The sequence below is a fragment of the Rousettus aegyptiacus genome, unplaced genomic scaffold (assembly GCF_014176215.1).
Source record: "Rousettus aegyptiacus isolate mRouAeg1 unplaced genomic scaffold, mRouAeg1.p scaffold_m13_p_3, whole genome shotgun sequence".
In the NCBI taxonomy this organism is placed as follows: domain Eukaryota; kingdom Metazoa; phylum Chordata; class Mammalia; order Chiroptera; family Pteropodidae; genus Rousettus; species Rousettus aegyptiacus.
Window position 1 is genome coordinate 66,287,354 of NW_023416306.1, and position 24,374 is coordinate 66,311,727.

Sequence of the window (24,374 nt, forward strand, 5' to 3'; positions counted from 1 at the left end):
TTTCACATGATATAGAGGCTCTTTTTATCCTTGTAGCTACCAAATTGCCTCCACAAAGCTCAGGTTTCTGAATTTATCCTGAAATTCCAGTTTCCTTTCTTTTCAACATACTTATTTTAGTGACTGACAAGATGACACAGAAATAATTTTCGAGAATGTTTTGAAAAGGAAATGACCCATACATAGTTCACTACCTGGACACTTTATTTTTCTATTTTTATTTTTTACTTATTGTCTTCTACAAGCACACACATTTGTGCAGTTAAAATCACAATGAATATAACCATTTTGGATCTTTCCACTCCCTTTTTTGATATGGGTTTGAGGTGGGGCCCCTTAAGCTCTTAGAGATGACAGCACAGACCAGCCCTGGGGGCTTATTTCTGTGCCTCCCTGAGGTCTGATTTCCAGGCAATACTTTTTCCGCAAGCTTTTCAGAATTTGCCCCACTCAAAGCAGGTATTTCTCTGGGTAGGGGCTGAGCTTGTCTTAAAGAAATAAGACACCACCACCCACTCATCTACTCCAGCTCTTCTCCCTCCTCCTGGGTCACCCATTTCTTTCATAGAACCCTTTTCCGTGCTTTGCTCCTGCATTTGAGAGATGTGGTACCCTGGATGAAGGGGCTGAGGGACAAACATGGTTTATCTCCACAAGCTATGCATTTTATTTGGATGATCTCCTCAGATTCCCAAAGCAAACACTGATTTGCTTGGCATTTCATGAAGGGCAGGGATTTCTGAAATCTTGGAAAAATTAGAAGGAATTCTTAGAGGGGCAGAATCCTGGTCAGGTTTTAATTCTGCTTCCTAATGGTGGGATAAAGTGCTCCATGGCAGCATGGGGTCTGGGGAGGAAAGGCAAAGGGTGAGGGAAAGGGGAGGAAAGGAGAAAGGTTTGGAGAGGGACAAGCTCTTTGCAAAAAGGGTGCAGTTCAGAAATACACCACCAGAGGGAAGAGTGGCTACCCTCTTTGGCCTATTGTTTAAGTCAGAGATTTTCAACTCTGATTTGAACTTCAGAATCATCTGAGAAGCTTTTAAAAAATATAGTTGCTAAGTCTTACTTCTTAGACAGTCTGATTCATTTGTTCTGTGGTGGGGCTTCTGCATCAATTTGACTACCAAGAACACACATACACACACACATACACCACATGGCTACATTTTCTATATATAAAACTGCAGTAGAGATCCCATAAGGTACAAGAGCTTACAATATTTGCATGTCTTTGAATTTGAAAACACAGTTGAAGGTGGAACACATACAAAACATGAGCTCCTGACTCTGCTGAATCCCACATAGGGTTCCCTGTGGACCTAAGTGAGCTGCAGCCTTGAGCAAGCTGCCAGCCTTGTGAAAGGCTCTGACCTGCCTAAGTGGAGTCTCCCTTTGTTCTTTTCAGGGAAGGCTCCCAGTGCGTTGGATGGCAATCGAGTCACTAAATTACAGCGTATATACAACCAACAGTGACGTGTGAGTCAGCCTCTTATTGTTGAGGGTTTTTTCCCCCAAGTAAAAGATGTATTTTTAGAGAGAGAGGTTTTAAAGGGAAGCAAGAATATTATGTCCCCTGGGGAATAAAGCTAATCGATAAGCCTAGGAAATGAATTCATAGAATAAATGAAGCCACAGAGTTAACAGTTTTCAGAGTGTGAATCATTGGTGATAGGCTTTAGGTTTCCTTTTACTTGTCGAGGAGAGACTGCAAGTGGCGAATACCTGATCTCTAGAGGAGCAAGGGGCATGCCAGCCTGTCTGTGGCCCCACTTCCCAGACTGAGCTCTGTGCACAGGACCTGGATCAGAGAAGGCAGCCCAGAATGGCTGCTGAGGGTCGGAGGTGGCAGGAAGGCCAGAGAGGGGAGGACACCTCTGCTTGCAGCTGACAGTGGCGCGTCTCAAGCTGGCGGTGAAGGAAGGGTAGAGATTGAGACTTATGCCATCTTGCCTACACTTGCTATTTTCAGGAGAATTGTCCAGGGGGTTTCACTTATGCCCAGGGATGAGGGGGCTGGCAATTACTATATCCTCACTGTGGGCAAGGTGTCTTTTATATTTTCTCCCATGTCATTTCTGCATAACTTTGCAGTAGAAAGCTAGAAATTGGTATCTCCACTTTCAGACTAATATACGTAGAGGCCTCAGGGGTTCGGTAACTTATTTCAGGTCACGTGAGTATTAGGTGGCAGAGGTGAGATTCAGATCTGTCTGGCTTAGAATTTCACCTGCTTCCCACAGTACCACCTTGCATTCTCTATCTAAAATAAGTTGGGCGGGGTGGGGGTGGGGGTGGGGGGTGGGCTCTAGCAGAACTAACTGTTTCCCTGATGTAATCCTCCTATTGGCCTAAGAGGAGATTAATATAGGCTGTGTGCATGGACCTATTCCAGTGAGCGGACTTTTAATATTTTCTTTCCTGACAAAGGACCAGTTATCCTCGTTTTGAGAGCAGAGAATTGACTGTTCCATCGGTTTATTGGTTTCCCTATTTCCCTTCCACAGATGGTCTTATGGAGTGTTACTGTGGGAGATTGTTAGCTTAGGTAAGTATCCGTTTCTCTCCCAGGTGAAACTCTGGGCAAAAGGCCCGGGCCCCTCCTGTGCTCCCTGTTTAATTCCAAGGGTATCATTTGTATGTGGTGGCACCAGGTGTGACTTGGAAAGAGAACTTTATGAGTTTCCATGTATAAGTGTGTTTTATTCCCATGTTTCTCTTTTTGAAAGCCCTACAGCTTATATCATAATCGATACTAACAACCACTATACTAACAACACACCCACCAACTATGGTGAACATGAACTTGGATATCTGATATAGGTTAGCTGTCTCTGATGGTGCAAAGATGTCATAGAGCTATTGCTAGTTTACTCCTACAACTTTAAAATGGTATATTACACAACCAATAAGCCACAATTTGAAAGCTAACAGCCTATGAAAATGTGCATGCCCCAAAATGTACATTCAGCATGGTCCTAGTTTTATAAATATTACACTTGTAAATATATGAAAGGACTACACAGAAAGGTAATAAAAGCTATTGCATTTTTTCATTTTTTTTTATCTTTTCAAGTTTTCTACAATAAACATATTTCTTTGATAATTAAAATTATAGATAAAATAGGAATTGTATAACTACCGACTTCTAATTAGGGACAGATGTGTCGTTTGTAGACAGACTTGGGGAAGAGAAACAGCCCTGTAAGTCAGGAGCCCCATGGTAGATCTTTCCACTGAAGGAACGGCCACACTGCAGTGCAGTCTGTAGCTTATCCTGTGCAGGTTTGTAGTCCAGCTTTGATGTACAGTGGGTTCGCTCAAAAAGCAAGATCATGCTCAGTGCACCCCCTGACACATGCATCTTTCTCCCAGGCTCCTGGCTTTCTGGCCCCTGGGCAGAAGACTTTGCCTTCTGCACCAGCACCAGAGGGGCCTTAGGGTAATACCAGTTCTGTCTTCCAGGTGGCACCCCCTACTGCGGGATGACATGTGCAGAACTCTACGAAAAGCTGCCCCAGGGCTACAGACTGGAGAAGCCCCTAAACTGTGATGACGAGGTGTAAGTCAGCCCTCATCTTATTTAGCCCTCCTGCTGCATGTTTCGTGGACAGACTGACACTAATGAAGGAATTAGCTGATTCAGACACTATACCTATATGTACACACACACACACACACACACACACACACACACACACAGAGAGAGAGATTGCAAATAGCTAGAAAAAAAGAAGGCTTTTTAAACTAAGACTGTTATGCATGAGTAAGTAATAAGAGCTTTTTAGGCATAGATATTTATGGTGAAATTGGGAGAAATTTAAGGTGATGATTCTTTGAAAGGTTGAAATGAGGAAGGTCAACAAATGCAGGAAAGATCTGAAACAAATTGATGAAATTATTCATGAATAAATAAATGCCTTGAGGCTAATTTTAAGGATAATGATTTCAGAGCTGTTACATTAAGGAAGATAGATTTTTCTTCATAGAATTTTGATTCTACTAAGATCATTTTCCAGGAGTAGGAATTATTCTAAGGGGAAAAATGTAAAACTTCAGTAATACCAGAATTCCCCAAACTTACAAGCTGCCTAATTAGCCTGATTTGAAGAGGGAAAGGCTGTAGGGTGAGCAAATAACTTATTGTCTATTCTGAGCCATTGCCAAGAGTAAAAGAGGGTGCTTTATGTTACTGGGACAAGAGACAAACTATTCCAACCTGAGCAAATGGAACATACTTGAACCATCAGCACTGGACAGTTCCTAAAATCCCACGTTTTAAGATTCATTTCATGAGGAGTGAGATTTTTCAGTCATTATGAAACTTCTGTTAAAGTACAAACTGTTCTAGAATCTGTCCCCTGAGGCCAGTGGTTAACAGCCCTCTGCGCACATAGTTTCCCCCGAGGCATTTGTTTAGTTTGTGAAATCTTGAGCCTCACTCTCAGACATTTTGGTTCTGTAGTCTAGTGTGTGGGTCCCAGAAACCTGCATTCTAATAATGCAAGTGCTTCCAGGCAAATTTGAGAAAGTACTGCCTTAGACCAGTGCTTCCCAAACTATGTTCATGGAACGTGCAATATGTAAATAAATGATACAGGGGGAAAGGAGCTCTGAGGTCAATTATGTTTGGGAAGTATGACAAAACTTATTAAACAGGGATTTCGTTTGTTTTTAATGGCAGGAAGTCCCCAGATTTGAGTACGCCAGTCCCTAAAAGGGAAATGCAATAGGTGGCGTTTTGCAAATTTGTTTGACTGTGAAGTCATTTTTTAAAATAGAACTCTAATATGTTGAGGGATGCAGCATCCCAAGGGAGATAGATGCTGCCCTAGAAACATGACTCAGCTCCTCCCAGATGATCAGAATAGCTGAGGCCAAGGTTCTGAAGGAATGGTGCCTGTGGCAGGCACTGGGTCCACTGAGAAGAAAGCAGACAGATAGCGAGGTGGGAAGCCTCACAGACACTTTCTAGGTGCTGCACCTTTGTCTTCTGCTGGCTCTGCTTAATGTGTTGAATGGTAATATTCTCTTCTCTTTTTTGCATACCCTATGCTTGGCCATGCCTGGACTATAGCACAGGCACAGAGTTAACCCTTTAACTCTGTTTTCAAAGGTATGATCTAATGAGACAATGCTGGCGGGAGAAGCCCTATGAGAGGCCCTCGTTTGCCCAGATATTGGTGTCCTTAAACAGGATGTTAGAAGAACGAAAGGTGAGTACGCCATTCAAAGCAGGGGCATTTTAATTGGAATTTCTCATATGCCCCGTGTAGTTAATAGAAAGCTGATACAATTCAATTATGTCAGGTTCTCCTTGACATAGCCTTAGGTATTACAGGGACATAAAAGATGTGGTCCCCAACTCTGAGACAATTACAATTTTGGAGGAAATAAGATTTCTATAAAGATGTAGTCAGACACAATAGAACAACATTTAGAATTAGTCTATTTGAGCTAGGAGGAATATTAAATCTTATCAGTCATGTAGCCTGACCCTTTAATTTTATAGATGAGGAAACAGACTCAGAGGCAAAAGTGACTTGTCCAAGGGCACAGAGCAGGTAGACAACAGAGCCTGGCCTACAGGTTACTGGGGGGAGGGCCAGGAGTTCCATAAAAACTCCTCGAAGTTAGGTGGCCGAACGTCAATGTTTTCAGTTCAAAAGACTAATCTAGGTTAGGAAAATAAATTTTGAAAGTCATCAGAGCCCAAGCGTTAATTAAACCAGAGATACGGGTGCGATCGCACAGGGAAAAGTAAGGATGAGAAGTGGACAGAGGGAGGAGCCTAAGAGAAGTGGAACTTTTAAGGAGGGACCAGTGAGACAGTGAGAAAGAGAAGCTCAGAAACCAAGCAAAGAGAGAGGATGAAATCTGAATGGCAGAAGTCAAGGGATGCATTTCAGGAAGAAAGTTGTCAAATACAAAAGAGGAACTGAGGACAGAAAAATATCCCCCAAGTACCTAGTGTTTACATTGATGTAAGCCAAGGAAACCAGTGTATTTACCATAACTGCCCCCAGCAGAGGCGGTACTGAGGCAGTCCGTGTCTCTGAATCACTCTTGTTCTTCTAGACCTACGTGAATACCACGCTTTATGAGAAGTTTACCTACGCAGGGATCGACTGCTCTGCTGAAGAAGCGGCCTAGGATGGACCATCATCATCTAACACTGTTTCCCCTCCAGCAGGAGACACCCTTGATGCCAAGGAAACAAGCGAGCCTCTGCCAAGAGAGGTGACATAGAATAGAGAAGTGTATATATATTGCCGTATGTCTGGAACTTTCATCACAAAAACCCCTGTGTGTGAATTTATAGTACACTCTGACTCTAATAGAACTGTAAATACTGTTGAGTAAGAATGTGCTGAAATCAGAATGCCTGTTTGTGGTTTCATATGCAATAATATATTTTTCTAAATATGTGGATTTTAAAGGAAGGTGTGAGAGTATAATTACTGTAATGCATAATTCATTACTGTCCTAGATTTTTCTTTTGATATTTACATTTATATTGATTGTCATGAAATATTTTGCCGTAGAGAAGTAAAATATTGTTAACAAACTTAACACTGACCCTGACAGCACAGGTAAGAAAAGTGGGGGGAAATGTATAAGTTCTAACAAGACATAGGTTAACATTTAAGAGACTGAAAAATCCAAGTGATGTAAAGCAGATTCTTCTATCTCTAAATTTTCTCCCTCATCTGTAGAAGCCATTGAATTTCAATGGCTCTTTTGAAAACTTTGTCATGTATTCCAGAACCCACTAGTCAGTCAGAATGTTAACATCTAAAAAGACTTAAATCTCATTCTTTAGACACCTAAGATCTTTTTAGGTATATATAAATAAATTTTAAAAAATTAATGGGATTTGGTTTTAGTTTTTCTGGTAATACTGATTTGTGTATTTTAAGAAATTAAAACAGAAAGGCTGAAGTTATATTTGGGAGACACGTGACACTAATCATACCAAATTAACATCCCTACATGTATTGTACATCATAAAAGCTGTTTTGATCAGTTATAGGCTTACTATTTATACTGTAGGCACATGTTACACTGAGATCATATAGTAAGTGAATAATAAATGTCTTGCCTACCCGCTTTTTTCGTGCAGGAATGTGTCTCAGGCATTTCCAAATGTTTTTGTGGAACTTTAGAGAAAAACACCTTAATGTATCATCCTCTCGCTTGCCAGTAATAGGCATGTAGTAGAGTTGGTGGCCATATTCCACTTGACATGGCATGTCAAGCTCACAAGGTTGGGAATCCCTTCTGGAAGTGTCCACCTATCTAGCCTATCTTCTTGCAGAGTGCTATCGTGTTTCAATGAGAACAGAGCTTAGGGCTGGACTCCCTTTTAATCGGCATGATGTTAAATAGTCAACATATCACATAAAGTTCTATATTCCTGCCATCTAGTCAACCTATGTATTCAGAAATAGCCAGAAAACTAAATTTTTCCCAAAGGCTCCTCATTCACAAAAACATATTCAAATGGAGACAGAATGAAAAGTAAGACTACTGGTATACCAATTATTTAATCAGGTGGAAACTTAAGTGAAGAGCCACTAAAAATAGGTCTAAATACAGCTGACCTTTGAATAACTCAGGGGGAGGTTAGGGGTACCGATCCCATGCAGTTGAAAATCCACATATAATTTTTGACTCCTCAAAAAATGAATAGCCTACTGTCAATTTAAAGTCTTACTGGTAACATAAAGCCGATGAATGCATAACAACATATATATTATATACCATATTTTTACAACAGAGCAAGCTAGAGAAAAGAAAATTAAGAAAATCAAAAATAAATTTATAGTATTTGTTGAAATAAATCCACATGTAAGTGGACCTACACAGTTCATACCTGTGCTCAGGAACTCAACTGTATAATAGTTCCTTCTACGTTTTACCCAAGTGATATAGAGTGATAACTCTTGGTTTGCATGTACCTGGAACCGAATAAGAACAAAGATGATCTCATACATACGGATAATTTTGTATATGGTTTTGGGATGCCCAATACATTTTTTTCCAATTATAGTTTGACTTTACTTATAATTTTTAATTATTTTAAATAGTGTACATCATTATACATTTATCTCACATCAAGTACCTGACAAAAGAGATGTCTACGTATATTTAAGATTTACTTGTAAATTCAAAATACCCAGGCAGAAAACCTGAGGTATGCTTACTGAGGTGAGGTATGCTCATCACAATCAACTGTCAGAAGGTAACTAATTTACTTCTGAAAGAGCCACACTCTTGATTATACCATTGTCAAAGAAACCTCTGACATTTTGTCGCATGTTAGCTACATTCACATTGAAGATTCATGGACTTATATTCAAAGGTAAACTGTCAAATTGAATAAAGTCATGTAGCTTCCACATTATCAAAGAGCAATTGAGATTAGACAATTCAGGAATTGGGAATATAGATTAGAACTTACTGTGTTTAAAAGATCCATGCCCCCTGAACAAGCCCAATCTCATCTGATCTCTGAAGCTAAGCAGGGTCAGGCCTGGAGATCACTTAAGAAGACCAGGTACTGCAGGTGTAAAAAATAAAAAAAATAAGAGACTGCAAGTTGACATGGTCCTTTTAACCTGTAAGGTCAACCAAGGGTTAACTCGCCTAAAAAATAAAAACAAAAAATTATTTAAAAAAGTTAAAAAAAGGATCCACAGGATATTTCCTTTAAAAGAAAAAAATCAGTGAGTTGTTGATATCAATTAAAATCAAGTAACAGCACACCAGTTAGAACAAAGACACATCCTCAATAGCCAAATGGCCAAAATCTTTATGTTAACAGGGAGCATTGAAAATTTTACATTTACTTCCACACATCCTGTAAGGAGATTTAAAGAAAACTTTAAAAAACATCTCTACCTAACAAAACTGTAACTCCAAGAAGTATGATGGTTTTAGATATTTAGAGAGAAAAAATGTAGGTAACCTGAGAAACCACCATTGTGAATGTCACTGACCTATTACTTCAACTTTAATAAACCTTCCATTATGACTTGCACACTACCTATGAAGGTAAGTCAAAAATTGAAACCAACGTAATTTCTCCCCACACCGCCCAGTCACAACTTTGGAAATCACTGTGGCAATTTAACCTTTAAAATGTAATAAATAAACCTCAATGTCACTTTTCCTCTTCCACTTTCTTTGAAACTGTCAAGAAATCTCATACCATTATTTGATCAAACTCTACTACCAGCAGTAGATGCCAGAGGAGTCCCTGAAACAACAAGGTAGTGATTCAAAGTGATTTCTTTTTTCCTTTCAGATCTTTTACTTTCCAGAGGACCAGTTCCATGCAGGAGGTAGCATTTTCACTTGAACTGTGACCTCCAAATAGACATAAGATGACTATATCTGTGATGTTACCCATGAATGTTCTCAAAACAAAGCCTTGAGGCTGTTTATAACAAAACCAACATTGTCCACTTAACGAAATATGATTGCTTAACATCTAAAACAACCTCTAATGGTTGCTTTATAGATGTTTCATATAAATCATTATAAAACAAACATCTGTTTTCTGTGTAGTGTGACCTGTCACACTGTCACTACCTTGCTGTTGATGGACAGCACATTGGTACCTTCTCTACATACCTCTTTTCCAGGGAGATACAAGAACAAAATGGTGGACATCCCTGAAGGACAGAGATCTGGCAAGAGGGGGAAAAATGGAATACTAGAAAAAGTACGCTTCTCTAAGAGAAGAATGACATCAAATGCAGGATTACATCATTTTAAAAAGTAGATAAAACTTACCCAAAATATAAAGCCTACAGTTCTGGTACGAATAAAAATGTCTGAGATTGAGAAAAATCCTATGGTGACCAATACTTCTAACAACATTTGTCATTTGTGTCTTACTCTGAGAAAACTATTGTATATAACTTTTAGAAGATTTCGCTTTATATAGGCTATTTTTTGTTAAGTGAAATTTTTATGTCTATGGTTCAAGACAGTTTTTAATAGAACACATTACAAATTTTATAATAGAATTTTGTGGGAATACTTTGAGATATTTTTTTTAAAAAAAGCAGATAATAGAAATTGAAGACCCTCCGCAAGATGGTATTAGTGTTTAACAGGCTTAGAATGACAGAATAAAGACCAGGAAAAAAATCTGTATTTTGTACAATTAATGACATAATCAGAGGATCATACCATATCTTAAGTATCTTTAGAAACATAGCATTATAATAATTTTAACATACTCAAAATTAACTTTCTTTTCTATCTTGTGCATAAGAAGAGTCTACATGGGTATGCATGAATATATAGAGTAACTAAACTCCATTATAAGCCAGACACTGGTAAACTGTGCATATAGCAATGCCACTAACAGCGTAGTTGGTGGCTGTACTTGTACTTGATTAAAGTTGTGTGTATTTCACCAGAAAAACCAAAAAGTCATTAAAAAAGTTCTAAGAGCAAGATATGCCAATCTAGTATAAAGCAAGAGCAAGATAATGAACCTACTGAATTTGAACTATACTTCAAACAACAACAACAACCCCCCCCCCCCACACACACACACTACCCTGGGTGAGATAATCTGGACCTAATCAACTTAAGAATCTCATTTGGTTTAATGAAAAGCACATATTAAAAGAGGTACATAGAAAAATTTAGAAAGGAATTAGATCTCCATACTAACAAAAGTTTCATGTATAAATTCAAAGACTAGGCAGCTTGCTGAACAATTATCTGGCTACTATTCTCAGTGTAACTGCCACGAACACCTGGGATTCTACCAAGCAACGGGCATGTAATACTTCTTACACAAGCAGATGCTTTAGTCTCCATGAATTCAGAGAGCCTATAGAGAACATGCCATAAGCATTTTAGAAGATCTTTCCCATGGACCTTATGGTTTGTCCAGTCAAGTTAGACTTAGGATCCACAAGCAGCAAGGTTCTTATCATCATCCTAAATGATTCTCAGCAGGTAGTCAGCCACTAGACTCTTCAGGGATCTTTTGTGAGGTAAGCCTAGCCAATGAGGAAACATAACTATCGTGTCCACAACTGAAGTATGAATTAACTGTCAAAGAGAAAAACCTATCAGAAGCTCTTCCAAATAAGGATACTGATACCAGCAACAATAACTGTAGCAGCAGTAACTATGCTACAATTGCTAGTAATTTGGGAGTTATGTATCTGTCGCTAAGCACTTTATATAGATTATCTCACTATAACTTGCCAAGTAACATTATAAGGTTGGTATTTTTGTTTCCCATTTTAAAGTTTAGGAAACAGGCTTTGACAGATTGAGAAAGTTGCCTAAACTGAGGTAGCAGAGTAGGAAATCAAATCTAAGCAGTGTGACTTCTGAGTTCACTTTCCTACCATGACAGTGCCACCAGGTCCAACAATGCCGGGGTATTAGAAGGGCCAGGCTCCTTCCAACTTGTGACTCAGCTGGGGGTGGGAGAGGCATACCTCAGTTCATCCAAATTGTATTTCAGTGGTTTCCTGGTCGGTCTCTGTGGAGGGAACATGGGTAAGTACTCAGTCCCATCTAGGTCCAAATCCTCTGTGTTTCCAAAAGAAGTTGAATCAATTTTCACTGCAGTTTGGTAAAGCCTGAAGTATGATAGGCTATATACTGGGGAGAGGGGCCAGATATGGGAGAGCCAGGAAAGTCAGGGACCACTTTGGATTCCTCCTTAGGAAAACTATATTTGGGAAAATACTGAATAAGATTAGCCTCAGGCCAAGAGTAATTTAAAGAATGATTGAAAAATGAGGAGTTGGAAAATTAATGTTTAGTATCCACTATGCCATGTTTATAAGTATTTTACATTCTCTTTTAATGTGTCAACTACCTCCTAGGCAGGTAGGAGTTCTGGCTGCAGGCTGAGTTAAAAAGGCGGAGGTAGAAATAGAAAAAAATAGAAAAATCCATGATTGGATGAAAGAGATTAAAAGGAATAAAGGAAACACAGTGGTTTGTAATTTTCTGGTCTGGGAGACAAGCAGAATAAGATGATTCCTAAAAAATGAGACAGGAAAACTTTGGTGAAAAGTTCAGTCTGAAAGGCGATGCCTCAGGTGACAGAAGGATATTCCCATGAAGAGGTTTCTTACCTGTCTCTCATTCTCTTTTACCACAGTTAGGTAGGGTCTAGATGGAAGCGCATTCCAGCCTTTTCTGTCACATGCAGAGACAACACTGCTGTGTGAAATACATATCTATACTTGGATATCAGCTTTACTGAGAAAAAGGCTGGCACTCACCTATGAAATTTTAATGGCCTTACCTGTATTCTTGTGCTGAAGAACCAGCCCTTTTCTGAGTGAATGTAAGTTCTCAGGGGTAGCTGAAAGAAATACTCAGTAAAGGCCCCCGAAGTTCTAGAGGTGGCTGTGCAATGTGGCAGCCACCTGCCACACGTGGCTATTTAAATTAAACAAAATAAAAACATCAGCTTCTCAGTCACATTAGACATATTTCAAGTACTCAAGAGACATGTGGGGCCAGTGTCTACCACCCTGGAGAGTGAAAATATGGAACAGAATATTCTATCAGGTCGCACTGTTCTAGAACAAGGGGGCCTCAGAACTCTTAAGTGCCAAACTAGAAGTATTTTAGGCTTGTAGGCCATGCAGTCTCTGTGAAAACTACTCAGCAGTGCCCTTGCGGTGTGAACGAAGCTACAGGAAATATATTAATGAATGGGTGTGGCGACTCTGTTCTAAAAGGACATTGGTAAAAATAGGTGGCTAGCCTGGGCCATAGTGTGCTGACTGCTGTTTCTGAACACAGACGGTTTTAACCTGGAGAATATTAAAAGGGAGATTTTCACGTCTATCATGTCAAGAAAAATGAATATGACATTTGATTTTGAGCTTACCTATAAAGCCTGCTTGGCTTAATGTGAAAAAGTATCTCCAAGTATATGAATAAAAGAGCCTGATAAACTTCATCTTACTCATTTGAATATTAAAGATAATGATTAAAGAATGTCAGAACAATGACTGATGATTTTGTTTCTGATCTTGATTAGCCAAATAATTTTAGCTATCTTATACTTCTGGTTTGTGATACCTGGACAGAGACAGAGACAGCGATTCCTGTCTTGGCTAATAGGGCAAATCAAGCATCAGTGATAACACAATGCTAATGACTACTATCTTAACACATATAGTTTTGCAAAAATATGAACCAGTGATTCTTTACCTTAAGAGCATAGAGACTGTGTTCAAAGCCATGTCCAATTAGCACAGTGTTGGCAGTGAACAGGTTCGACAAGATGGCTTGCACATCACGGATTGACGTTTTAGTGTTCTTCAAGTCATCTTCTACCACACCAGAGAACCTACCCCAATAAGACGCACAATGCACAGAAGTCAAGAATATAATTCAGTGGATTTCATCGGTTATAGTTACTGACCCAATGTGACGAGCATTTGCTGAATATAACAAACATCTTACCTATTTGACTGTCAATTACCCCTTTACTAGGTTATATTGGTAACCTAGTAAAATTTATAATTTGGATCAATAAAATAAGGCTGGGGGTAAGGGGAAATACATTATTATAAGCTCACAGAGTTTCTTTCGAACTCTGATCTTTATAGAGTTTTATCAATTATAATTTAATGAAGTTGCCTATCTCCCTGTAAACTAAGCCTAAAGATGAAATGTGGGTAGTGGAGAAGAGCGGATGGAGCTGTAGGCAGACAACCTGGGTTTGAACTATGTTATGACTCTGCTATTTACTTACTATAGTTGATGTTCAGCAAGTTATTTAACCTGGTTTCAGTTTTCTGATCTGTAAATTACCAGTCTAATTGATTTATGAAGACTCAATTAAAAAAAAAAAACACATGCAGGAATCTGCCTATTCTAGTGACTTTCATGAAGCACATACTAAACAAATGTTCAGAAACATGGATGCTGCTGTGTTTCACTGCAGTTTAGGAGAAAAGCGAGATATAAAGCTATTGCAAAGGTATTTTCAGTTTAAACTATATGATGAAATTATTGTCTCCTGTAAGGAAAAAAAGACACCTGACTCCATCATCTGGCTTAGTTAGAGAATGTGATACATAATCAAATTTTTGGATGAAGAGGAAATTATCACGTAGAGTACTAGGATTCATTTCATAAAGTTTTTAAAAGAATGCAATGTCTTGAATGCATTTGAAGTTTTTTTTTTAAGATTCAAAGTTTCTTTTTAATTTATAATGCAAGCTCTTTAGTTATCACTTTGCCTCTATAAATTATCAATAATTTGATCGATGTATTTCTTGACTTGCTACAAGAAGGAATCAATGAAGATTCCATTAAACCCATAGAAGAATAAGAACTAACAAGAATATAGTAACTTTAAACAAATAACGATTTTGTCAATTATATCTCAATAAACCTGGCGTGGGGCGAAAGTACAATAGGTGGGCCTACCAGGATATAGGCAAAATGAGTAGGGGAAAAAAAAATCAAATGAGGTCAGGAGAGAGATTAGCACATAAAATGCATTTTCTAAAAACAGCAACCTTTAGTGAATTTTTATTCTTAAAACAATGTGAGAAAATTTAGGTTAAAAAAATACTTGTTAACAGAATTCTCTAAAAATATTTAATATTTATTATCGAGACAACTTTAAATTTACGTGACCACCTTACTTTACTGTGTTCCAAAATTATTGTACACACACATATAACATATACTATATATACTACATAATATGCATATATGTATATATGCATGTATAGTCATATTTGCTCATACATATAAACCAGTCTTATTAAAGTGCCATTGGGGAAATTGTTATTTAAAGAAACTTGAACAATAAATATCATCACGCCAGTAATACACACTTCTAAATTTACACTCTAGAATAAGACGTGCCTTCTATTTTATTTTTAAATAAATATATAAACATGTCATGGCTCACATATCTTTAGAAAACCCAATTTAAATTGATCAGTGATATCACTGGTGTTTCATATGAAGTTTTTGAAAATTAAAAACACATCTATATTGTACCATCTCAAACTAGCATTGAGTTTGGATCAGAAATATGTCACACTTTAATGAGAATAATGATTAAAAAAATAGAATGTGCACTGAACTGTTATTCTACATGCCATATCAAAGTTATGTACACTCAAGGTCATGTTTACAAGATTATAGAAATGTTCACCTAATGGGAATAATACCATGACATTTTGAAAGGGAAATGATTACTGATTGAACAAACAAATAAATGCATAAGATATTTTATTCAATATTTTTGCCTGTGTCTCTAGACGCCTACCTACCACTCTAACATACTGAAGTCTGAGGCCTTGTCTCTCATTTTGGGTTGTGGCCCAGAGCCTAGCAACAGTGTCTGCATAATTTCAGTGGGTACCCAATAAAATGTTTTTGAATGAATAAATGAATTAAAGGAAGAGTGTAACTCTTGACTCCAGTGAAAGTACCCAAGCTAAAACTTCACATGAACTATACTTTGAATGTTCTACAGCCTCAAAAGAAAATACCTTATGTAACACATACCTCGTGTTATAGTCAATGGCTTCCTTGTCTGGTTTCACAACTGTGTCGTAGACGAGCTGGAAGCTGGGGTCAATCACAGTCACTACAGTAAGTTCCATGCCTTTGGCTGCATAGCACTGAAAAGGGAAAATATTAATGTCATGTTAAGTAGACACAATGTCTTTTAACATCTGGAAGATGTTAAAGGAATATTTTAGCTAGAATATACAATTTAATCACATCATTCAGTTTTGCCAACAAAAGCCAGTCAGTGGACCTGACAGTCATGTGTAAGGTATTCTAAGCTTTAATTTTTTCCTTGATTTCAGTAATATTTCTGCTAATAAAATAATTTCACTTTCTTGCCTCTGCCTTTATAATGATTTTCATTAGAGATCAGCTTAACCAATGGAATCTTCTGTGATGATAAAATATCATATTTCTGTGCAGCCCAATATGGTAGCAACTCATCACACATGACTATTGAGTATCTGAAATATGGCTAGTGTAGAGGAACCTAATTTTTAACTTTATTTAATTTTGGTTTATTTAAGTTTAAATAGTCACATGTGGCAAGTGGCTACCATACTGGACAATATAGTTATAGACCTTGCTGAATGAAAAAAAAAGAAAACTCCTACATCAGCTATATAAACATGGCATCACAGAGGACAACATGGTAATGATACTTAATTTCTAAGCCAAAAGCCAAATATACTGTTTTCAGTTAAAGATCTGAGCTTGAAAACTGAACACTGCCTTTCTATATTTATAATTAAACTCCACAAATTCTGTTCAAGATGACTGTTCACATATTTGTAACACACAAAGCACTTTCCCATATGTTAGCACATCTGATTCTCACAGTCACTGTGGAGTTATTATTAAGTCTATAATTTACAAATTAAAGCATCAAGGAGACTTGCTCAGGGGTGATAGCTGGTAAGAGGCAAAGCTTCCCAACTCGCATGATTCCAAGTTGTGTTCCCTACCTTTTAGAATTAATTTTTATAGGAAGAGAGATAAATCTTTATAAACATTTTACTGTCTCTATAAATAACAGTGTTAAAAAGTACTTATTAAAGCTTTTATGCTGATTTGGAGGATAACAACAGTATTCATTACATTTTCCACCCATATAATTTCAGCAATTTGATAAGTAGAACCACCACTGGTTATATATAAAATTAATAAACAAAAGAGGATCACGAACCAGTTCCTGGCTCCATCATTTACTAAGTGTAAGAAATCTGCCAAGTCACATAACCTTTTTCGGCTTCAACTGCTTCATCTGAAAATATGTGAACAATATTGCAGAGCTATGTGGACTTGAGAGATATATCCTAGGAAAGCGCTCTATACAATGCAGAGTGCTCCACAACTATTCAGTTGTAATTACTGCAATAAGGTAAAATATAAAATTGACGTACCACCTCACAATTCACAGCAAAAACACCATGATTACCATCAGGGGGTGGGAACTTGACAAAAGTCTTCACAAAGCCCTCAAGGTATTCTTTTTGGTCATGAACGTGAAGCTGAAATCAACATCGCCAAATAAATTACCGTATGTGTTTTGCAAGACCAATTAAGCTCATGAAAGTTTCATTGACTGAAAATTAGCTAATTAATTCTTTCAAATGCTTAATGATCCTCAAGGTCTGTGTTGGAGACAGCAACAACCCAGGATTTGAAATAAGCAGCATTTTGGGGGAAAAATCCTACCTTGGCAACCTGACATCCAGGTGATCCAAGCACACCTTTACAACAGCTGTACCATGTCTCTAAGGTGCCAAGGACTGTAAACCAATCAAAAAGTAAAAATCCAAACAAGCAAGCTTCACAAGGCAGAGCGGCTAACTCCAAAAGCATGTGTCTTCTCTTACCTTCAAAGGATTAAGGACTTTACCATGCAAGTGATCCGAAGTTACCATTCTCCAGCCACTTTTTTAGATATTACATAATGAACAGAAAAAATCAATTCTTAATAGCAGTGTTCTCAGGGGATGCGCACTGAAAGTGACTGACAACTGCCAATGTCCCGAACACCTTTCATCCCCTTCCCTCCCATCATTTGCTCTGGTCCCTCAGCTTCCCCCTGGTGTCACTTTATCCTGCTGCGACTCTACCTCAACCATCCTCTCAACATCATCTCCTTCTCCCTGACCCTTCTTCCCTCCTCGTTACTTCAACCTTCTGGGTGACTGGCTCCAACTACTACCTTCTCCAAGCCTGTATCTGAGTGGTTGAGATGACCCAAGAAACATCCCCCAGTTATGTAGACCAAGACCACAACAGATGTCTCCAGTCTTGGCTGGCCCTCTAAAATCCTGATGCCTCGCTTCTTTCGCATCCTTAGCCAGGCACTTCGCGCATTTCCACAGCAATAACCTTAAGCTTTCACATTTCTTTTCTTGCCCCACCCTCATCTTCTATCTCATTTGTATCCTGACCTATCCTGAGGCCTTCTTCCCTCTGGCCCAAGGTAATGTTCTCCCAACTGCTCCCAAATAAATCCCTCTGCCTCCAGGGGTTTCTATACTTTTCCTTAGAAAATGTTATTAGGTTGACTTTCCTAAAATGTGTTTTCATTATATCATTTTCCTCAAGTGATTCACTTGTGCATTGTACAAATGATTACTTGTACTGATCAGATGTAAATTTCTCAGGCTGCACTGAAGGCTCTTACTTAACCAACCTTATGTTACACAGCTAGTCTTGGCATCCCCCAGTTTTACCTTACTTTCTCCTGTGGTGAGAAAAGGGTGGCAGAAAACCAGTATTAACAGACCATTCATTATGCCAGAATCTGACAAATCAACTCATTGACCACATACAGCTCATTCTATAAAAGTGGCAACAAAAGCTCAGAGAGCTTATGTAAGTTGCCCAAGGTCAGAGAAAGTGGGTGGCAAAATAGCCCAAAATCTCAGGTCTGCTGGCTCCAAAATCCCCACTCTGTTCATTAGGCTGTATGGTCTAGTTAGCCCAACTGGTCTTCCTTCTTTGTTGTTCTTCTTCCAAATTCACAGCCCCCACCCTCTGGAACTAAGCCCTCTATGCTTTAAACTCTCAGGTCAAACTTAACTTAATTTACTTTACTAAGTTATTTATTCACGTATTTATTTTGTCATTCAATCATACCCTGTTCCTATTTCCTTTTCCCTGCTTTATTTTCTTCATGGCATTATCATCCATATTTTACAATATCATCATATTTATATCCATATCTACATAAATAATTCATCTATCCTTCCACATATTCATTAACAGCCTACATGTTAGGTACTATGCTATGGCTAGGGAAACAGTAGGGAGGAAAAAAATGATGGTCTCTCCAAAAGCTTACAGCCTTTTGGAGATGGCAGATAAACTAATGAATCATCACAAAATATAGTTAAGTGCTATGAAAGGAAGACACAGAGTACTGCAGTAGAAGGGGGTGCACCTATCTAGATAGTGAGGTTGGGAAAGACCTCAGAAAGGTAATATTTAAGCAGAGACTTAAAGAATGAGAAGGAACCAGCCGTGCGAAAAGCAGAGAGAACAACAGCTAAGAAGGCTCCAGAAAGGTGGCCAGTGTGGTGTGAAGATATTGATGGAAAGAGTAGAAGACAGAGGGGCAGAGGCCAAGTTCGGCAGGGTTGGCAAAGCAATGAAAGTGTTTTAATTAAAGCAAGGGAGTGATCTGAACAGAAATGTGATGTCAAAAATTATTCTGGGGGTTGTCAGATGAGAAATAAATTTCTGGGGGACACGACTAGAAAAAGAAAGGGCACAGTGAGACTGGAAAGGAGGGTCGGGCACCAGTCAGGGACTGAGATGAGGATGGCGTGGACCTTGGTGCTGCTAGCAGAGGCGAAGAAGGAGAGAGGTTTGGGATTCGTTTCTGAGAAAGAACGTATGGGAAATGCACATCCTTTAGATGAAAGGGTACACAAGTGATATGATTGGTGACACCCAGGTTTTTCATTTGACTAGGAAAAAAAAAAACAGCTGAGTGGACTGTGGGGAATTGACTGTACTGGAGAAGAGATGGGGGCTGGGGAGGCAAGGAAGCAAGAGCTCATTTTCACTCAGTGTGGGGCACGGGGCAAGGAATTAACCCTATTAGCAAAGAAAGTATTATAATGATGGCATGTGGAGAGCAGTTGTAAAGTCAAGAGGTAGCCGACTGACTTGTGGTCTTAAAAAGGCAGAAACCAAGGCTGGGAGAGATTAAACAACTTATCCAGCATCCAAACCAGTCGCTGCCTTCCTCCTTCTGGTCCCATGTTTGTAACTCCTAAGTGCACTTCTGTCCACTGAGAGGATTTTTTTTTTTTAAGTAAAGCAAATGGTAAAGATAATTCCAAAATAAAAATTATAAGGATGCAAAAGATAAAGATCAAAAGATGAGAAATATTTCCATAATTGCATTTCAAACTCCAAGAGACTTAAAATTTGACAGTTGTGATGTTACATATTCTATTTTTTTTTAAACTCTATCTCTTGAGTGGAAGGTGGAGATAAATTATGACTAGTATTTGGAGAAAATACAAAATAATAAGACATTCTAAATCTTTGTATGAGAATTCCTCATGAAAAGTATGAATTATTGAAAACACAGCATTGACTATGTATATGAATAGTGGTTAGGAGTAGGAGGACCAGAGTCAGACATCTTGGATTCAAATCTTAGCTCTACCACTTATTTTGAGTGACCTTTGACAAGTTATTTGACCTCTCTGAGACTCATTTGTGTGAATGGAGGTAATAACAGTACCTATCTGAAATGGTTGCTAAGATTTAATAAAATAGATTATAAATAAAAAAAAAGTGTTTAGATAATGGAAATGAAATGAAAAGGAAAATAACCCTTTTAGGGGTCTGGTCTTAGCATATAGAAAGAATAATTTTCAGTTCCTTATACTTACAGGCATTCACAAGAGTTTTTGTCATGCCTAGGTTTAAAAGAATACTTTCTGGATTGTCAGGGTTGGGTTGTGGGTATTTATTTTCATGTAATTGCTCTTCAATTAGAAGGTAGTCTTTAAGATGTATGTAGAGAATAATTCTTGTGAGCACTAAGAAAAAAGAATTGCTCAATAAAACCTAAACAGCATTTTTTTCTTTTTTAATTAGTTGTAAGATTAGAGTCTACTAGCCATTTCAGATTTGACATGCTAGAATTCTGATTAACATTAAGTAAGCTAGTAGCCTAGAAGAATGCAAGTCTTCCTATTCTTCAACAACAACAACAAATCAGTATTGTTCCCTGATTATGTGATGTCCTATGCTTTGGGTGACAGAAGGAGAATAAGAATTATATCAGCAACAGCTAGTGTGTATTAAACATGCCAAAATCTATTTTAAAGACTTTGATTTAAACTTGGCATTAACCTGGAGAGGCAAACACACTGATTTCATTTTTATCCATGAAGAGAATGAGGCTCAAAAAAGTAAAGACACCTGACCGAGGTCACACAGCACAACGGCTACACAAATCCAGGTTTTCTGGTTCCAAGTCATGCTTATTGATTCTTAATACTCACTCACATAAGAACAGTATGAAAGCTTACAAGCAAGAAGCAAGGGGACGCATGATGACTCTCACCACGGCAAAATAGCTCTAGGATCTCCTTCCAACATCATTAACCCAGGCCGAGATCCCCTCATTCTTATGGATTCTTAAGAAAGTTTCTCTGAAAGCTAAGCAGGGTTGGGCCTAGTTAGTTCTTGGATGGGAGACCAACTAGGAACACCAGGTGTTGTAGGTGTAAAAAATAAAAAAAATAAATAAGGGATTGTAAACTGATGAGGTCCTTGCAATCTGTGAGGTCAACCAAGGGTTGCCTCGCCTAAAAAAATAACATAAAATTTCTCTAATATATTATTAAAAACTTTAGCAGACTTTGTGAGGCACACTTTGGTAAAAACCCCTTGGTAAAAGGAAAAGTTCTTCTGTATGAGAAGTATTGGGAGCTTCTAAAAGCATCTACTTTTTTTTCATCCCTTTACATATGACTTTCCTAGAGAAGAAGCACTGCCATCTGGCATTATTTAAAATATAACTAAATTAAGATAATTCCTTTGGTTTAGCTTCTTGCTTGTGGAAGCTTGTTATCAATTCAGACTTTGAATTTGTTCCCAGACCTACTGAATCAGAATCTGCATTTTAACAAGATCCCAGGTAATTTCATGCATGTAAAGTTTGAGAAGCATTACTCTTGCTGACTAGATATATGCTACATAAAACAAACAAACAAACAAAAAACAAAGAGGATTCAATCCAAATATTGCTTAAATAAAAGTCCACTTCTCTTCTATTTGCACTTATTTTTTAAAAGGACATCAAATATACATAGTATGCAGATCCTTCATAAACAAGTTTTATAATTGTGTTATACCAAATTTACTTACCCCTTTAAAGTAACAACTATCATTATTGTAGTAAGCTTACCATTTTTCTTTTCATTCTTTCTTAGTCCAGTCATTTTGTTATTACTGCTTTCAGACATATCTATGACATACAAAAACTTTCCTCCTTAGAAAACTTTTATCTGAGATAGTGAATTTGTCTGCTTCATAAAAACATATAGAACATAAAAAAAGGACTATAGCATAGTAAGACATTTATTTTTATCTTAAAACAAGTACCCTCCATGTGAGACCAACATCTTCATAATCATTTCCAAGTTGGGAAAAAAGTTAAATCTTCTGAATTACTAAAAATGTCAGGACTTCATATTTGCCAAAGCTAGTATATTTTAAATATTGGATGGAGTATGTCTAAATTTGAGTCATTGAGTTTACGTAATTTACCACACCTGTAACAGCTTTGCAAACCATTTCTATTTTTAGTGGCAATATTTAAAATACATACTTAGACCTCTATGTTCTGTTTCTGTGTGCTATAGTTAAAATAAAAAGGAGGGGAAAGCCAGAATACTGTGAAAATACTAACAAGAGAATTTTAATATTTTAAGGATTTATTTAAGTCTACTTAAAGTGTCATACATTAAAAAATGCTATAAGAAAATTGTAAATAGTTTTTATATTCTTGAGGTTGAAATAGCCTTTCTAAGCATGACACAAAGTTAGAAACCAAAAAAAAAAAAAAAGATTGATTACACTTTGAAAGCTTCTGTATTATAAGAAAATCTTCATAAATAAGGTTGAAGTACAAATGACAAACTGAGGAAAAGGCGATGTGCAAAAGTTTGTGCCAAATAAATAGGCCACTTTGAAAATAAGGCAGAAGGATGCCAACGAGGAATTTAAAAAGAGGAAGAAAAAAAGGAAAAGTCTTCAACCTCATAGTAATAACAAGAATAAAATAAAATAACTATTTTCAATACAAACCTTTGAATTCTGAAAAAGGATAAGTGATAAAGTTTGGCAAGGTGTGAGGAAAAACGCATATACTCCTTCCTTATTGGTAGGGAATGTAAATGCACAAAGCCTTTCTGGAGGTAGTTATATTTACCAAATTTAAATACACAGATCCTTTCTGCTAGCTTCTATTTCCACAGGAATATATGTTAAGGATACATATGCTTGAGTGTGAGGAAATGTTAGCATTCACACTTATATTTATCACAAAATTTATGGTAGAAAAAAATGTAAACAATCTAAGTAGTCGAATGTGTTTGGTTCATCTATATAATGGAATATCTGTAGTATGTTTTATTTAATAGCCTATTACATAGTCATTAAAAAGTATGCTGGAGATCTAGATGTTAACATACATTCTAAATTAACTGACTAAAGAATTCTATGACAACCTCTTCAGTGAAAAAAGTTAGGGAGACTAAATGATTGTTTTCATTAAAATTATTAAAATTATATACATCTCTGTAGTCATGTAAACAAGGGGCTATTTAAGGGATTTGAAGATGTCTTCTATTGTGTTTAAAAAATTTTTTTTTCTTGTATTGAGTTATGCTATGCATTCTCAGTGGGGTAGTACTGCACCCAAGGAAGCAAAATTAGCTCTTGAGGAATGAAAAAAATCTTAGATATTACAATGGTATGTGGCTACCCAAAATTCAATCTTACCTGACAAAACATGATGTCTAAGTACTTAATTTTAGGTGGCAGGGGAGGGGTGGGAGATAGAAAAAATAATGTCTAAAAAGATTTTTTGGGACAAAAACAACAACAAAAAGGTCGAAATATACGAGTACACATAGAAGTGAGTTACTTTTATAACCAGAAACCAAACTTAAATATGTCAGTGATAACCTCTTCCAGTGAAGTTATATTTATATGTCCAGTTTCAAATCTAATTTATTTTTAACCAAAATGCCACTGCAAAGAGAATATTTTAAAAATACATTCCATTGAATGTCTAAAAATGACCCTGTTAATGAAAACACATTCAGTATCAGATGTTGATCACAAGTTTTTACCTCATTTCTTGATTTGAAAAGAAATTGTTTTGAAAAGAAATTACCTTGATCTCTTGGCTTCTTCAGAGTATTTATTGCTATGTTCACATACATATTTCTACTGCTACAGCATTCATAAATGGCCTGTTCTTCTATTTTAGCCTAGATCACAAAGTGAATAATTAAATGAAAATACTAAATCCAAAGTCTATGAATAATAAACGTCACTTGCAATATAATGGATAACTATGGCAAAATATTTGTTTAACTCAAAAAATGGGGGAAATGGTACCATATATAAAAAGCAACTTATTTTACATTTTATGTTTATGTTTTTTGAGAAATAAAAATAAACTTAATTCCATGAGTCCAACCTGAGGACCAGATATTCATCTTCACAAACTAAAGACCACTGTTTGTTTGTATAAATTTAAATTGCACAGTGCAAAGACTATACAAAGCCTGTAATGTACATGAACT

The 24,374-nt window shown here is 37.2% G+C and overlaps 2 protein-coding genes across 2 annotated transcripts in view; one reads left to right on the plus strand and one right to left on the minus strand.

Annotated features, from left to right (window-relative positions):
* TEK (TEK receptor tyrosine kinase) overlaps nucleotides 1-7,103 on the plus strand; it is a 96,533-nt gene extending 89,430 nt beyond the window's left edge. The window contains exons 19-23 of the mRNA XM_016156267.2: nucleotides 1,406-1,476; nucleotides 2,505-2,545; nucleotides 3,463-3,559; nucleotides 5,114-5,213; nucleotides 6,076-7,103. Of these exons, the coding sequence (XP_016011753.2) occupies nucleotides 1,406-1,476; nucleotides 2,505-2,545; nucleotides 3,463-3,559; nucleotides 5,114-5,213; nucleotides 6,076-6,150 (384 nt within the window). The 3' untranslated portion in view covers nucleotides 6,151-7,103. The remainder of the gene's footprint in view (nucleotides 1-1,405; nucleotides 1,477-2,504; nucleotides 2,546-3,462; nucleotides 3,560-5,113; nucleotides 5,214-6,075) is intronic.
* Nucleotides 7,104-13,241: 6,138 nt separating this feature from the next.
* Nucleotides 13,242-24,374, minus strand: part of EQTN (equatorin) — a 46,249-nt gene continuing 35,116 nt past the window's right edge. The window contains exons 5-9 of the transcript XR_004956349.1: nucleotides 23,960-24,056; nucleotides 21,965-22,024; nucleotides 16,953-17,060; nucleotides 15,544-15,659; nucleotides 13,242-13,357 (exon numbers count right to left, since the gene is read on the minus strand). The gene's annotated coding sequence lies outside the window, so the exon portion shown is untranslated. The remainder of the gene's footprint in view (nucleotides 13,358-15,543; nucleotides 15,660-16,952; nucleotides 17,061-21,964; nucleotides 22,025-23,959; nucleotides 24,057-24,374) is intronic.